The sequence below is a fragment of the Camponotus floridanus genome, unplaced genomic scaffold (assembly GCF_003227725.1).
Source record: "Camponotus floridanus strain SB8 unplaced genomic scaffold, Cflo_v7.5 scaffold107, whole genome shotgun sequence".
Taxonomy (NCBI): Eukaryota; Metazoa; Arthropoda; class Insecta; order Hymenoptera; family Formicidae; genus Camponotus; species Camponotus floridanus.
The window spans coordinates 275,037-291,145 of record NW_020229223.1 but is presented as its reverse complement, the minus strand read 5'-3'; the positions used below and the strand labels follow the sequence as shown (position 1 = coordinate 291,145).

Below are 16,109 nucleotides of genomic sequence, written 5' to 3'. Positions count from 1 at the left end.
TAACTGGAATATTTAACTATTATAAATCTAACATGACATTTATTTAACTTAAATATTTCAATATTTTAATTTAAAAAATAATAATTTAGTTAAACGGTTTAGTTGAGTTAACAAAAACTTTTTTTTCTCAATGTACACGTGTGTGTGAGACTTTAAAAATATACTTGGATATAAATACATTTATATTATTAAACGATTAATATATCTCGTGAGGTTTAATAAATAATTAATCTGTGTACACTGAGAAAAAAAGTTGTTAACTTAACTAAATTATTGTCTTTTTAATTGGAATATTTAACTATTATAAATCTAACATGACATTTATTTAACTTAAATATTTCAATATTTCAATTAAAAAAATAATAATTTAGTTAAACGGTTTAGTCGAGTTAACAACTTTTTTCTCAGTGTACGTGTGTGTGTGTGTGTGTGTGTGTGTGACTTTAAAAATATACTTGTATATAAATACAATTCCCACATACGTCACAGTACGCGCTAAATATTTCGGCAGCTAACACGTCATTCGACCTTGTGACGTAGCGAGCTAACACGTCATTCGACCTTGTGACGTAGCGCGCTATTGTTTATATACGCGACGACCTCCCCTCATTCGCACGGCGACATTCCAACGGAGAAAGTAGCGATACGGACCGCTCCGTATTATCGAATTCTTTTCCTAAAAGTACGATCGCGATTAGATCGAAATATAATAATTCGACTATTACAATTGACAAATAATTAATTAATAAATTACATGAAATTGTGGCGACGATAAATTCATCGAAACGCGATCTTTCATTATTGCAAATAAAAATTGAAGCGAAAGGGGCAAAAATTACAAATTTTCTCGCAATATTCTCCGATTATCGAACTTTACGAATAATAATTATTTCTTTAACATTGCATAGAATGAAATTCGATTTCGCCCGATGTTTTAAACTTTTCTAAACTGCATGCATATATATCATATTAATTAAACGATTGCTATATCATCAATTTACATTACTTTAATATTTTAATCTTATGATTCGCGTTATTATGCATATATTATACATCAACAAATAGAAATAGTTAATTAGTGTAAGAATCGAGTGGTGCATGATTTTGGCTTCGTTTAAAAATCGAGCGAATTATTGTAATTTTTGTGTTCCTCTCTTGCAATAATAATAAAATAATAATAATATTATAAAAATACGTATCTCGTATGATTATTTTGCGTTCGGGAGTGCCGTGCAAAGTGTCTCGCGATCGTTTCTGTATATGACTGAAATATAATTAATTGAAATATAATTGTTTGTTCGCGAGTGAATACGTGACTGCTACGAGGAAACAAAGGATGAAACAACAAAAGAGAAGGACATCTGGAAAAGTATCGGACAGTCAGAAAGCAGGGAGAGAGCCTGAAGCAGCCGGAGACATGCGGTGAGTAATTTATAAAAATTATTTATTATTTATTATTTATATACACTATTTTTAAAATAGATATATTGCTTATTATTTTATTATCGTTTTATTTTTCGATCATTTAAATATATAATTCGGATTGAAATACAGTAAAACAATCGAATCGTAGATCTAAATAATTAACTTAAAAAAAAGATCCATAAAAGATATATTAGTTCTTTTAATAAATAATATCGTATACTTAATCTATATAAAAATGAAATATTATCTATTTATTTCTAAATATTAAATACTATAAATTCAACAGTTATATATTTTGTAAAATTTAATTAAAAGAATCTTTAAGATATTCCAAAAGAAACGAAGAACTTTTCTCAACGTAGAAAAAGTTAATTATAAACAAATTTATATTTAATTATTATAATTAATTTGTATTTAATTTTATTGGAATTTTATTATTAATTTTATTGCATTGTCAAATTTTATTGCATTGTCTCTACGCGATCTCTGTAATGATAGCTATTCACGAAATAGGTACAGTGAAATAATCAATTATTATCGAAAAGAGGCAATAATATACTTTTAAATCTAATTTAAACTTTTGATAAACGATATAAAATTTTTTTTATTATGATGAGAAATCTTTATTAAAGATCAAAATTGCAAATAAAAATGGAAATAACTTCACGAAGTATATTAATCGTTTAATAAATAATTAATCCGTGTGTACGTGTACGCGTGTGTGTGAGTGCGTGTGTGACTTTAAAGATGTGTGTTTAATAAATTATTAATCCGTGTGTACGTGTGTATGTGACTTTAAAGATGTATGTTTAATAAATAATTAATCCGTGTGTACGTGTACGTGTGTGTGTGTGTGTGTGTGTGTGTGTGTGTGTGTGTGTGTGTGTGTGTGTGTGTGACTTTAAAGATATACTTGTGTGTCTGTGTATGTAAATACATTTGTATATAACTTTAAAAATATATATTTCCGTTATGTTAATTATCCGATTTTTATTCGATCGTTTTATTGCGCGTTCTGAATCAAATTATATTTAGGTCAAATGATATCAAAGAGAATATTTATTTATTATATTAGAATTTTAAATGTGTGTGTGTGTGTGTACACATATATATTAGGATAGAAACGAAATAGAAATAGAAGAATAATCATTGCTCGTAAAGATTGCAACAAAGTAATAATTTATAATTTTGATTCCTATCGTATAATCGAGTATCGTATTCGAGAGTATTTCGAGAGCAATCAACTATTTATTAATAATAAAATTGTATATAACTTACGAATATATTCCACTTATTCCGGACGTTAATATCGCGACAACGACGAATAAACTTTTCAAAAAAGTTCAATTCAACTATTTCATATATGAGACAGTTCTACCAATCACTGATACAAAAAACTCGTCAATTGACCAGTTGGTGAAACTGTTTCAGTCCTGAGTATTTTCTTAAAAGAACTGTTGGCGCACATACATGCGTGTATTATGTTTACGCGCGTCACGCGTTCGAACGAACCTTGACATTCTCGCGGGTAAAGTCACTTGTGGTGTAGATAGTGCACACTTTGCTATGCCAGATTGTTGCGTGGAGAAATGCAACCATCGCAGCCTATATCTATACTATTGGACGCCATTTTTGCTCCAACTTATCTTATTGAGATCAAAATTGCGGTGTAACTTTATTAATCTAGTGACTTTAGGGAGGCCTATGTCTGTCTCTTTTGCTAGTATCTCATTGATAACTTTGATTCCCGCCCATCGAGGCGGGAAACAAAATTACCAATAAGATACTAGCAAAAGAGACAGACATAGGCCTCCCATGTAGTACTTCTCTCTCTACAGCGGGCGCTCGCCTATCGCGATGCTCAGTCCAGTGTATATGTCGATGGGTACATCAAAGGTGTTGATATTGATGCCTTGTGTATTTCGCCAGATCACGTATATAGATTGGATTATTTTACATTCTTTTTTGAATTGCTAAAGATACAAGAGGAAGTTACAGATTTAAAGACAGTGAACAAAGCCTTTGTACCTATTACAAAACTGAATTTTGATGATGTAGAAACCAACATGTTACTCACAAAGTTAACTTTTGAAAATATTCCAAAATTGATGGCAGTGAAAAAAGCCTCTGTATCTGTCTTGTATCTGATGTGCTTCATATATGTTTTTTAGTTACAGCCTGCATATGCTTTTTAAATATAGAATAAAATATGGAATAAAAATAATTCTTGTATAAAATTTATTTCTTCTCTTATTATTTCATATATTTCATCTATGAATGGATGATTACTTAAACGAAGCTTATATTTTTTTTTGTATCTCACAGAAAATTGGCAATCATATATGACAATTGTAAAGAAAAATTTCGTTATAAAAATATTCTGCAAAAATATATATACAGCACAGAATCTCTCAGTTTATACTACAGTAATATTGACGTTTTAAAAATTATAATACAGCAATATAGTAATGTTTCAAAATTATAAATTATTGTATTGTAAAAATATCACAATAAAATTTTATAACAATGGATTTTATCTGCTGGTTGCACATTATATAAACAAGTAAACCACTATTTAAAAAAATGAAAAAAGAACAAGTAAAACTTTGCCAACATCACAAATTATTGTGTCTTTCATATTGAAATGCTAAGTTTATCAAAAGCTGCAGAGGAAATATATTATTAATACTTTTGTTTATCGTAACGAAACATTACAAAAATAATCGACAATTATACGACTTCCTCTTCAGTTAGACCAAAATGACGAATTATTAGTAATGATTGTATATAGTATATTACATTTATGAATTGTATATAAAAAAGCAAAGAGATAGTTTGATACATACTGCGCCAATTAAATACACGCATTACCCCCACTCTATGTTACATGTATATCTGATTTAAACGACCATCCGTATTTAAGATTGCCAGTCTTGTATATTCCATCTGTATCATATTCAGTAATATACTGTATATAATAATAAATTGCTGATCAAAAGAGAGAATTAAACTAGAAATTTAAATATTAACAAGTTAAAATTTATCGGTTAAAAAATGTTTAAATTTAATTAAATTAATTTGAAAAATGGTAAAATTATTTTTTAAATAAATAATTAAACAAAATAATAATAATAATAAAATAATAATAATAAAATAATAATAATAAAATAATAATAATAATAATAAAATAATAATAATAATAATAATAAAATCCAAATAAAGCAATAAAAAATTCCAAGAAAATAATTTGTCATCGATCATAAGGATACATTTTAAGTGTGTTTTTTATGTTAAATGTGTTAATTATTTCTTTATCTTGATCGTATCTTTTTTTTTATTTCTTATTCGAGTGGATTCAAATTCAACCGTGAATGAAAAATGCGGATGCTAAAAATAATGTTTTTTTGGTCGTTCTGCCTATCGGTTTGTCATGGATATCGTTTGCTCGGACTCTTCCCCTTTCATGGTAAAAGTCACTTCGTCATGTTTGAGCAATTAATGAAGGGCTTGGCCAGGAAGGGACATCAGATCGACGTAATTAGTACCTTTCCATTGAAAAAACCTTATCCGAATTACACCGATATTGTAAAACTTACACCGCCTCACGTATTTGTTAACAATGTATCGTATGAATTTATGCAAGTTTTGTTCAGTGCGAATCCGGTGTATACTATAGCAACATTGACAGGCAATGATATTTGCAAACATTTAGAAAATCCGGCGATACAAGAGTTGGCTCGTAATCCACCGAAAGATCCACCTTATGACGCGGTACTTATGGAAGTACGTGAGTAAAAACCTAGTATCATCTTCTTTTCTTGAATTCATATATAAATAAAGATTTTTTTAAATTGTAACTATTTATGAGACAAAAAGAATATTAAAATCTACAGAAAAGAATTTTAAATATTTCTCTAGTAGCTTTAATTATATTTAATTAGTTTTAATCTTTTGCAATAAAATGTTATAATCCAATATGCATTTCATAAAAATATTTTCATTGATTTCTTTTTATTTTTAATTTAATTTGTGATTGGATGATAGAATATAAACAAAGCTAATATAAAATATTAATATCTAAAAGTGAAAGTAAAAGCAATTTATACATCCGTTAGTTAGAAAATTTGTTAGCAAATGTATAAATTAAGACATTAATTACGCAGTAGTGTCAATCATATCATTATGATAATGCAGTATTGGCACATACAGACAGATATGAGAGAGTGGGTAAAACATAACGTGAACTAATAAAATCTTTTACTAAATCTGACTAAATAAATTATTTATATTAATAAAACAAAAAACAGCTAATAATAAAAACTGCTGATAATTAAAACAGCTAGTAATCAGAAACAGCCGAGAATTTAAACTTGAGAATGCTGAAAATTAAAACTAATATATCTTCTTCTTTCATTATTAAATATATATACATTCTAATAAATTATTCGATTAGGTACATGTATCTACTATTAGTCGATATCGATAATTATGTGTAAATCAGCATGTAAATATATTCATAAAAAATAATAATTTATTCTTTTATGTTGTCAATGGTTTTTTTTTCATCGGCAATATGTGGAATGTAATATATTTTTTGAGTATAGTTGAAAATTGTTATATTATTCGTATTTCCTAAGTTTTCTTTTAGTGCTTTTAATTGACAGTTATGCTTTTGACGTAAGAGGTAAATTTTCTTGAACTCTTCTTAATCTTTGACTCTTCTTAATCGCTCTAATGTAATATATACTGTAAGATACGACATAGTGTGATGTGCAACAATTATTGTTACTAGAGTTGCATAATCGCGAATTATATATATTTCATAATATACAAACTTTTCTTACATTTAAAGATTACAGAAAGTTTATCAAGGAATATGGAATCATTAATTCTTTATTCAATGTGCACATTTCTTCACGATTGTGCAATTCTTTTATAAATCAAATAAAGAATCTAGAATTTTTGTTTAAAAAAATTTGAACAATTCTTCTTTTGCTTGGAAATACACTAAATCCAATAATAATTGTTTTAGTTTTAATAAACATGTATTATACTTCGAATTATATATAATATTGTTTTATTATTTTGGCAAATATTTTGAATCGGTTATTCTCTCATTAACAATATTTGGCAATTTGCATTAATATTATTAACTTTTACATTGATATCTCTTATATTGCATACTTTAAGATATGATATTCTTCATGTTAGGTTTTTGGTGCTCAATGTTTCGCAATCTTTCCGTATTTATGGGATGTTCCATTGATCGCGGTCAGTACAACGGCACTGTTCCCATGGCTACCTCCATTGATTGCTCAACCAGAAAACCTGGCTTTCGTGCCGAACAATAAAAATAATGCCATATTCTTTTTTCTTGTTTCATTTTTAGTAAGAATTGATTAATTTTATTAAGAAAAAGAGACAATTTTTACTTTTTTGTATTTCTCAGTGTTACTTTCGGCAGCATTACGTTAAATCGAGTATTATGTGGGCGCTTTTCTGTTCTCGTTTTAACATTTTCGTGAGTATTAAAAAAATATGTTACACAACAGTAAATATACACTGCATCATTCTTATATTGGCGGCAGATATTGATTATCCGCTTGTGAGTTACTCTTTCAGTAATCATCGACAATTTGTGTTTCTATTTTATTGTTAGTTTCGGACATTATCTGTTTCACCCAGGAAATGTCAATTGGAGAGAATGTCGCCACCTAAAATGCAAAAAATTTATAAAATATCATGTACAGATAATAAGATTAACATGTGAAAAATGAATGAATCAAACATAGAATAAAATGTGTTGGTCATGAAACACATATTAAATGCTGTATTCAAAAATAAACGATGATTTTCCCTATTGTCTGTGTGTAAGAAATGATATATATTTCTCTCTCTCTCTCTCTATATATATATATATATATGTGTGTGTGTGTGTGTGTGTACATATATATATATTAAAAATTTTACATTTGTAATTAATAGTAACTTTTCTCAATATCTTCTAAGAAGAGAAATTGCAAATAAATTTGTCAGAGAATCTATTATCAAAATTATGAATTATACAACAATCTATATATCATACCTGATCAACTGGGTAAATACAATGTGCAGAACACAGCAATCATACATATCCATGGCTCCATTTCAGTCTATTTAATGTGTCAGATAAAGTTTTGGTGGTTCATGTATAGATAACTAATAGTAACTAATCAGAGAAAAAAATATATATATACATATTTATATAAAAATATACATATTTATGTCAACAAAATTGAAAATATTGTTTTTTTCCATTTATGTAGAATTATACCTTAAACAGCCCTGTATGCTTTGTAGAAGAAACAACTGATGGATGTCCTCGATATTCATGTATGCCAAAACCTTTACGTATTTCATTCATGCTCATTCCCTTCCATTCAGGTACATCTTCCGAGAATTCTGGTTCATTAATATAAATAGACATGGAATCTGCTACAATAAAATATTACGATTTTAAAAGCAGCATAAATGACAGTGTAAAGAAAATCCAAGTAAATCTTTACAGTCTGAATTGGCAATGTCCATGCTGAGGTTTGTTGATAATTTTTCATTCGAGAATAAACTTGTAGAACGTTTCTCATCAAATATGTCCGACTCTGACATTTTATCTTCCATAAAATATATCTAAAAATAAAACATGAAACATATATATATATATATATATATATATATATAACGATACAAGATACATAAAAAAGATACATAATGATAATATTCATTACTTTCGTGAAAAGAATATGAAAACATCAATGCACACAGTACTGCCAAAGTAATTAACACAGCCAAACTTTCAAATTTTTTTTTTTTTTCGTTGAATTTACAAATGTTCACGAATAAATAAAAGGTAATTTATTCATCACATTGCAATATAAGGTATAAGGTCAAATTAAATCATTTAGATTTTTAGGTTGTGTTCGATGCAGAAAGAAGAATGGTCACATTTGGCGGACTCAACTGCTAAATAGCAATCGAACATGATTGGTTTCTACTTTCAGATCCGACCAATCAGTGAATTACGTCGGAAAATCTAGTAATAATGCGGCCAATAAGAATGATAGTTTGCTAGACGTCATTGACCGCATTCAGCGGACTCAACAGTTGGGTAACATTACTAGATTTGCCGATGTAATTCGACGCTGATTGGTCGGACTTAAAAGTAGAAACCAATTATATTCGATTGTTATTTAGCGGTTGAATCCGCTGAATGCGGCCATTAATCAATCACAACTATGTAATCACCAAACATTTTTCAGAAGAATAGTTGTGATTGGCCAATGCTGTCTAATAAACTACCCAGAGAGATTAAATTCGATCATTTGAAAATGACACGAGAGAGATGCCATGTTTTTAGGAACATACCTGAAATCGATTCGCCTTCTATAGACATAAGAACATGGAAAATAAACTACAAAGCCAATAATGTTCATGAATGTCTTAATGGGTAAAATATGCACAATTTCTGGTTGTGATCCATGCTATATGCACGCAGAATAGAGTAAATAAAATTATAGGCTGGTATTTGTATAATGTATATGTGTATGTATTGTTATTTTTTTTGCGTGATTAATATATGCTTCCATAGATTCTTATCCATTAATTGATGAGAAACAATTTTGCAGCATCACGCGGATTCCTCGTGGACTTGAGATACTCCAGTTTATAATTTAACAACATGATTTGAACTATGATGAACTTTGTTCTATATCTTATTATGCTTTGTGTCTTTTACGAACATTATTAAGCAGTACATGTTTAAATAAGATTATTACAATTACTAATGCAAGATAATGATTCTAATTTAAACTCTACATCAAGTGAAACAAACAATTTATGTACTCTGGATATAATATCTCCTATTAGTATAGCAAAGCCTAAATCCATTCACTTTGACAGAACTAACGAATTGAAGAAAGCTCTTAAACTCTACAATGTTTTTGAATCTGAGGAAAAGTTGAAACATAAGACAGAAATCTTGAGCAAACTGAATGCATTGTTTATAAATAATGGATAAAGGATAGAAACATGTCATCTCATGCAGTTGAACAAGTCGATGGTAAAATATATACATTTGGTTCGTATGGATTAGGTGTACATTATAAGGTGTACGACTTAAAGTGATTAGGGTACATCATAAAAGTGTTGATATTAATGCCTTGTGTATTTTGCCAGATCACGTATATAGATTGGATTATTTTACATCCTTTTTTGAATTGCTAAAGATACAAGAGGAAGTTACAGATTTAAAGACAGTGAACAAAGCATTTGTACCTATTACAAAAGTGAATTTTGATGATGTAGAAACCAACATGTTACTCACAAAGTTAACTTTTGAAAATATTCCAGAATTGATGGCAGTAAAAAAATCCTCTGTACCAGTCATAAAAATGAATTTTAAAAGTATATAAATCAATATGTTATTTGCAACGTTATCTTTGAAAGAAATTCCAGATTTGATGAATCTTAAAGATGATATGCTATTCAAAGATCTTGATTAAGAGTGTGCCATGAGTATCAATGCTTGTAGAGTAATGGATGAAATATTGCGCTTAATACCTAATGTAGAAAATTTCAGATTGACCCTTAGGGCTATAAAATTATGGGCAAAACAACAGGGCACGCACAGCAATGTTTTAGGTTTTCTTGGTGACATATCCTGGACAATATTAGTTGCTTGTACATGTCAACTTTATCCTAATGCCTGCAACTCTAATAGAAAAATTTTTTCTTGCATTTTCTCAATGGAAATGGCCATGTCCGGTATTCTTAAAACAACCTGACAATGTCATTCTAGATTATACACTTTGGAATCCAAGAGCATATATCAGACAAATATTATTTAATGCCAATAATTACACCAATGTATCCTCAACAGAATTCTACTTTCAACGTATCCGTATCTTCCAGAACTATCATGCAAAAAGCTTTTAAAAATGGATTGACCACAATTAAAAAGATCATGATAGGTAAAGCAACGCGGGATAAGTTATTTGGGCTACCAAATTTTTTTGGAAAATATAAACATTATAGCATACTGTTAGCCAAAAGTTTAAATATGGAAGATCAACTTGCATGGTATAGCCTTGTCCAGTCAAAAATACAGTATTTAATAGGAAAAAAACCTTCACCCTTACTTTGGCACATGTTAATCCAGAAATATTTCCATCATTAAATCCTGAATTAGATGAATGTTCTATGTGGTTTAGCGACCTGTCATTGTGTGTTTGACGTAATATTGACGACGTTTTGAAACTTATAATACAGCAATATATAATAATGTTTCAAAATTATAAATTATTGTATTGTAAAATATATTGTAAAATATCACAATAAAATTTTATAACAATGGATTTTATCTGCTGGTTGCACATTATGTAAACTAGTAAACCACTATTTAAAAAAAATGAAAAAGGAAACAAGTAAAACTTTGCCAACATCACAAATTATTGTGTCTTTCATATTGAAATGCTAAGTTTATCAAAAGCTGCAGAGGAAATATATTATTAATACTTTGGCTTTTCATGATGAAACATTACAGAAATAATCGACAACTATACGACTTCCTCTTCAGTCAGACCGCTCAAAATGACTAATTATTTGGAATGATATTACATTTGAATTGCATATAAAAAAGCAAAGAGACAGTATTATTCAGATACATACTGCGCCAATTAGATGCACGCATTACCCCCACTATGTTTACACATATATATGATTTAAACGACCATCCGTATTTAAGATTGCCAGTCTTGTATATTCCATCTGTATCATATTCAGTAATATATTGCATATAATAATAAATTGCTGATCAAAAGAGAGAATTAAACTAGATATTTAAATATTAACGAGTTAAAATTTATCGGTTAAAAAAAGTTTAAATTTAATTAAATTAATTTGAAAAATGGTAAAATTATTTTTTAAATAAATAATTAAACAAAATAATAATAATAATAATAATAAAATAATATTAATAATAAAATAATAATAATAATAATAAAATAATAATAATAATAAAATCCAAATAAAGCAATAAAAAATTCCAAGAAAATAATTTGTCATCGATCATAAGGATACATTTTAAGTGTGTTTTTTATGTTAAATGTGTTAATTATTTCTTTATCTTGATCGTATCTTTTTTTTTATTTCTTATTCGAGTGGATTCAAATTCAACCGTGAATGAAAAATGCGGATGCTAAAAATAATGTTTCTTTGGTCGTTCTGCCTATCGGTTTGTCATGGATATCGTTTGCTCGGACTCTTCCCCTTTCATGGTAAAAGTCACTTCGTCATGTTTGAGCAATTAATGAAGGGCTTGGCCAGGAAGGGACATCAGATCGACGTAATTAGTACTTTTCCATTGAAAAAACCTTATCCGAATTACACCGATATTGTAAAACTTACACCGCCTCACGTATTTGTTAACAATGTATCGTATGAATTTATGCAAGTTTTGTTGAGTGCGAATCCGGTGTATTCTATAGCAACAATGGCAGGCAATGATATTTGCAAACATTTAGAAAATCCGGCGATACAAGAGTTGGCTCGTAATCCACCGAAAGATCCACCTTATGACGCGGTACTTATGGAAGTACGTGAGTAAAAACCTAGTATCATCTTCTTTTCTTGAATTCATATATAAATAAAGATTTTTTAAAATTGTAACTATTTATGAGACAAAAAGAATATTAAAATCTACAGAAAAGAATTTTAAATATTTCTCTAGTAGCTTTAATTATATTTAATTAGTTTTAATCTTTTGCGATAAAATGTTATAATCCAATATGCATTTCATAAAAATATTTTCATTGATTTCTTTTTATTTTTAATTTAATTTGTGATTGGATGATAGAATATAAACAAAGCTAATATAAAATATTAATATCTAAAAGTGAAAGTAAAAGCAATTTATACATCCGTTAGTTAGAAAATTTGTTAGCAAATGTATAAATTAAGACATTAATTACGCAGTAGTGTCAATCATATCATTATGATAATGCAGTATTGGCATATACAGACAGATATGAGAGAGTGGGTAAAACATAACGTGAACTAATAAAATCTTTTACTAAATCTGACTAAATAAATTATTTATATTAATAAAACAAAAAACAGCTAATAATAAAAACTGCTGATAATTAAAACAGCTAGTAACCAGAAACAGCTGAGAATTTAAATTTGAGAATGCTGAGAATTAAAACTAATATATCTTCTTCTTTCATTATTAAATATATATACATTCTAATAAATTATTCGCTTGGGTACATGTATCTACTATTAGTCGATATCGATAATTATGTGTAAATCAGCATGTAAATATATTCATAAAAAATAATAATTTATTCTTTTATGTTGTCAATGGTTTTTTTTCATCGGCAATATGTGGAATGTAATATATTTTTTGAGTATAGTTGAAAATTGTTATATTATTCGTATTTCCTAAGTTTTCTTTTAGTGCTTTCAATTGACAGTTATGCTTTTGACGTAAGAGGTGAATTTTCTTGAACTCTTCTTAATCGCTCTAATGTAATATGTATTGTAAGATACAACATAGTGTGATGTGCAACAATTATTGTTACTAGAGTTGCATAATCGCGAATTATATATATTTCATAATATACAAACTTTTCTTCATTTAAAGACAGAAAGTTTATCAAGGAATATGGAATCATTAATTCTTTTTTCAATGTGCACATTTCTTCACGATTGTGCAATTCTTTTATAAATCAAATAAAGAATCTAGAATTTTTGTTTAAAAAAATTTGAACAATTCTTCTTTTGCTTGAAAATACACTAAATCCAATAATAATTGTTTTAGTTTTAATAAACATGTATTATACTTCGAATTATATATAATATTGTTTTTTTATTTTGGCAAATATTTTGAATCGGTTATTCTTTCATTAACAATATTTGGCAATTTGCATTAATATTATTAACTTTTACATTGATGACTCTTACATTGCAGACTTTAAGATATGATATTCTTCATGTTAGGTTTTTGGTGCTCAATGTTTCGCAATCTTTCCGTATTTATGGGATGTTCCATTGATCGCGGTCAGTACAACGGCACTGTACCCATGGCTACCTCCACTGATTGCTCAACCAGAAAACCTGGCTTTCGTGCCGAACAATTGCTTGAGCTTTATTGGTGGTATGAATTTCTGGCAACGTTTATACAATACGCTGCATACATTCTGTAGTAAGTTGTACTTCAATTATCTCACAAGAGAGCAAAGTGAGATAATAAGAAAACACTTTGGACCTAACTTGCCTGGCATACGCGAACTAGAAACCAAGATAGCATTGATGCTCATTAATTCTCACTTCGCTTTAAATGGGATTCAGCCAAAGACACCTGCTGCTGTGGACGTGGGAGGACTGCACATTCAGGACGAAGATTCTACATTGCAACCTGTAAGTTTACTCTTTCGATCTATATAAAAAAAAATAATATATTTTCACTTTTACAATGTGACACATGATAACAATTCGAGAGACAATTTAGTTTCTCGTAATTATGTTAATAATGTTAATAATACTTAAAAATTTAGTTTCTCGTAATTATGTTAATAATACTTAAAAATTAGTTAGCAATCTTAAACACTATTATTAAGTAGTCTGTGTTAAATATATCTATTAAAAGTTTTATATAAACTTGATAAATTTTTTAAATTAAATTAATATATTGATTTTTTTCAATTGATTTTCTTTTTTCGAAACACTGATGATAAATTAACAAGTTGATCTTTGAAGATTCAAATATGCAAACTACGCAAGTTTAAGATTGTTTTGTTTAAGATTGCTAACTGATTTTCAGATTGCTAAAATTTTCAGATTGCATTTTATATCTTCTTTATATAGCATTACATTAATATTTATTATTAAAATTATCAAAATAAATAATCAAGTGTATAACAATGGCTTACGATTTACGATATACGAAGTAATTATACATACAGTGAAAGAATCAATTAATAACATCGCAAGAAAGAGCAATAGTAAAGTTCGATTCTATCTTAAATAATTTTTCAAGATATTTTTTAAGTTATAATTTGATGTTATATTGATCTTTTGTATGGCACTACATAGAAAGAATTATTGATGAATCACGACATGCGATAAATCTATAAATATGATACTGTGATCAATTATTTAATGATATTGCGAAATTTTTACAATAATTTTTACAATAATCTTTTTTAATAGCGAAATTATTAAGTGTCCCGAACCATAGAAACTTATTAGTTATTGATAACACAAGTGAATTTAAGTAATAAAACTAACTGCACTTTTTTGATTTAATTATTATCTATGCGATATAACATAAAGGTATAGCATGAACAAATGTATACATTTCACGTCAACATTTTTTTTCAGGAATTAGAAGAGTGGATAAACGATAGCAAAGACGGTTTCATCTATTTCACTTTTGGTTCAATGGTAATGATCGAGACGTTTCCACGTGAATTCTTGAATATACTCTACGCTTCTTTAAGCAAAATAGCACCTATTCGTGTTTTAATGAAGATACCGAATCCGGAAAAATTGCCACCTGGTGTACCCAAAAATATTTATATGTCTCCTTGGATGCCGCAAATTAAAATATTGAGTGAGTCATTTTATGAAAATTATAAAATTGCCTAATATGTTAACATAATATTGTCGTAGAACATCCTAAAATAAGAGCCTTCATCACTCATGGCGGACTCTTGGGTACGCTGGAAGCGATAGCATATGGTGTCCCAATGATCGGTATACCACTTTTTGCCGATCAATTTATGAATATCGACGCATATGTTGCCAGAAATATTGCTGTGAAACTGGACCTTCATAAAATGACGGAAAAAGACATGGATAGAGCCTTAAATGCAATTTTATGGGATCCTATATACAAGTACTTGCGCACAATTTGTTTCTAATTTCATAAGACTCGATATAAATTTTTTACACAAACAAAATATATCTATGTATATGCAGATGTGATACATGTGATTCAATAATGATTCATCATATCTATTTCAGAGAAACTGTTCGAAACTTTTCTCAAATATTCCTCGATCGGCCATTAAATGCACTTGATACTGCTATTTATTGGATCGAATATGTTATTAAATATGGCAGCAATGTCTTACGATCGCCTGCAATGGATTTGACCTGGTGGGAATTATCTCTCCTTGACGTGTTTGCTTTCCTTTTATTTTGCGCAGCGATTATTATTATGACTGTAGTGTTTATCGTGAATTTTTTGTTAAAAATATTAAATGGAAATGATCATAATTCGTTACATTCAAAGAAAAATAATTAATAACATTAATTTTAGATAGATAATTTTAGATGCAATTTTGATATATATGATTATAGTTATTGTATAATTATGCATTTAAAAACAATTATTTTTAATAAACACTATTGAATAGTAAAAAAGGAAGGAAAAGGGTTATATTTTTTATGAAATGATAATTTTTTTCTACAATTTCCTAATAATCATAAATTGTATATACAATATTTGATTTATGGTCAACAGCATGCAGATATCTCGGGTTTAAATTTTAGCAATCTGCATATTATATCAGAAAACTTTGACTGATTTACATGTTATTATCACGATGTACTTTGCTGTAGATTATTTGTATATGTAATTGCAT

At 28.2% G+C, this 16,109-nt stretch overlaps 2 protein-coding genes, 1 long non-coding RNA gene and 1 pseudogene across 3 annotated transcripts; 3 read left to right on the top strand and 1 right to left on the bottom strand.

Annotated features, from left to right (window-relative positions):
* Window positions 1-4,653: 4,653 nt before the first annotated feature.
* Window positions 4,654-6,838, top strand: LOC112639039. The gene is made up of 2 exons (XM_025411833.1): window positions 4,654-5,208; window positions 6,637-6,838. Exons 1-2 carry the CDS (start codon window positions 4,804-4,806, stop codon window positions 6,826-6,828), a joined length of 597 nt encoding a protein of 198 aa, XP_025267618.1. The 5' UTR covers window positions 4,654-4,803; the 3' UTR covers window positions 6,829-6,838.
* LOC112639045 lies at window positions 6,647-8,361 on the bottom strand. The gene is made up of 5 exons (XR_003123263.1): window positions 8,190-8,361; window positions 7,971-8,091; window positions 7,739-7,899; window positions 7,511-7,633; window positions 6,647-7,139 (listed from the first exon to the last, which is right to left on the bottom strand). It is a non-coding gene; the product is annotated as an uncharacterized LOC112639045 (long non-coding RNA).
* A 109-nt stretch (window positions 8,362-8,470) lies between these two features.
* Window positions 8,471-10,752, top strand: LOC105258353 (annotated as a pseudogene).
* An 895-nt stretch (window positions 10,753-11,647) lies between these two features.
* On the top strand, window positions 11,648-15,795 carry LOC105258351 (UDP-glucuronosyltransferase 2C1). Its single transcript, XM_025411818.1, has 5 exons — window positions 11,648-12,052; window positions 13,459-13,878; window positions 14,842-15,073; window positions 15,133-15,358; window positions 15,487-15,795. Exons 1-5 carry the CDS (start codon window positions 11,648-11,650, stop codon window positions 15,767-15,769), a joined length of 1,566 nt encoding a protein of 521 aa, XP_025267603.1. The 3' UTR covers window positions 15,770-15,795.
* Window positions 15,796-16,109: the final 314 nt, after the last annotated feature.